The sequence below is a fragment of the Myotis davidii genome, unplaced genomic scaffold (assembly GCF_000327345.1).
Source record: "Myotis davidii unplaced genomic scaffold, ASM32734v1 scaffold208, whole genome shotgun sequence".
NCBI classification, from domain to species: domain Eukaryota; kingdom Metazoa; phylum Chordata; class Mammalia; order Chiroptera; family Vespertilionidae; genus Myotis; species Myotis davidii.
This window is the reverse complement of record NW_006299706.1, coordinates 122,863-124,029: the sequence shown is the minus strand read 5'-3', so window position 1 is coordinate 124,029 and position 1,167 is coordinate 122,863. Positions and strand designations below refer to the sequence as shown.

Genomic DNA, 1,167 nt, shown 5'->3' with positions numbered 1-1,167 from the left:
CTCTCACTGGGACTCTGACAAGCCCAGTGCCTGGGGCTGGGGAAGGGCCGGGAGAACCTGTTAAGGCAGTTGAGCTGGGGAACACCTGGATTAGAAGAGCCACATAGTACTCATTCCAGGGCTACCTCCCCTGTGCCTCCCTTTTCCGGCCTCCTCCTGGAGGACCTGTCAGCTTAGAGGACCCAGGGCCCAGGGTGCGGGTGGGGGAAGAGGAGTGGCCTGTTGGGGGCTCTTCTCATCTGTGATTCTCATGGCGCCCAGGCCCCTCGAGGAGTGAGGCAGTGATGGCGGACTGCTACACAGAGCTGGAGAAGGCGGTTGTAGTTCTGGTGGAAAACTTCTACAAATACGTGTCTAGGCACAGCCTGGTCAAGAACAAGATCAGCAAGAGCAGCTTCCGAAAGATGCTTCAGCACGAACTCAACCACATGCTGACGGTAAGGCCCCCACACAAGGGCCCTTCTCTCCCCAGTGCGGCCCCTGTTCTTTCAGAGTTACCCCACAAACCAGGGTCTTGACCCTGCCCAGGCCTCTGTCCTCTTGGGGTACCCAGGCCTGAGCCAGATCCGGGGCCTCTGCCTAGGGGGCTCTGTGGGACTGCCACTCTCAGCATAGCTGACCCAGGTTCCTCCCCAGGACACGGGGAACCGAAAAGCTGCTGACAAGCTCATCCAGAACCTAGACGCCAACCACGATGGACGCATCAGCTTTGATGAGTACTGGACCTTGATAGGAGGCATCACCAGACCCATCGCCAACCTCATCCGCGAGCAGGAGCAGCAGAGCAGCAGCTAAAGACCCGCCACCGTCCCCTCATGGCACTGCCCCAATGCCCGGCCCCTCGTGCTCTTCCCAGCCTCCTGCCCACCCAGGCCCTGCCCTCCCTTCTCCCTCCAGACCTTCTGTTGATCATGCTGAACAGGGGAAGCGGGTGATGTCAGGGCCTCTTTGTGAGCATATATCAATTTGGGGGTGCCTACCTCAGGGTCTCAGTCCCTGGAGCCAGCAGACGCGGGGCATCCAGGCCCTCAGTGCTGTTTGGGGAACCCGAGAGTTTCCTCCGTCCATCTACCCTGCCAACATCTGATGTTCCTGCCTAATTCTGAGTCTCTCTTGACCTCTGGAGGTCAGCTCGCTGCTCCAGGTCTTCCTGCTCCTGCCATAAGC

At 59.5% G+C, this 1,167-nt stretch overlaps 1 protein-coding gene across 3 annotated transcripts in view; it reads left to right on the top strand.

The window, feature by feature from the left end:
- Window positions 1-894, top strand: part of S100A16 (S100 calcium binding protein A16) — a 7,956-nt gene extending 7,062 nt beyond the window's left edge. For all 3 annotated transcript variants that reach the window (XM_006775603.2, XM_015571784.1, XM_006775604.2), the window contains exons 2-3: window positions 262-437; window positions 637-894. In XM_006775603.2, the coding sequence (XP_006775666.1) occupies window positions 285-437; window positions 637-795 (312 nt within the window). In that variant the 5' untranslated portion in view covers window positions 262-284 and the 3' untranslated portion in view covers window positions 796-894. The remainder of the gene's footprint in view (window positions 1-261; window positions 438-636) is intronic.
- The last annotated feature ends 273 nt before the right edge of the window (window positions 895-1,167 follow it).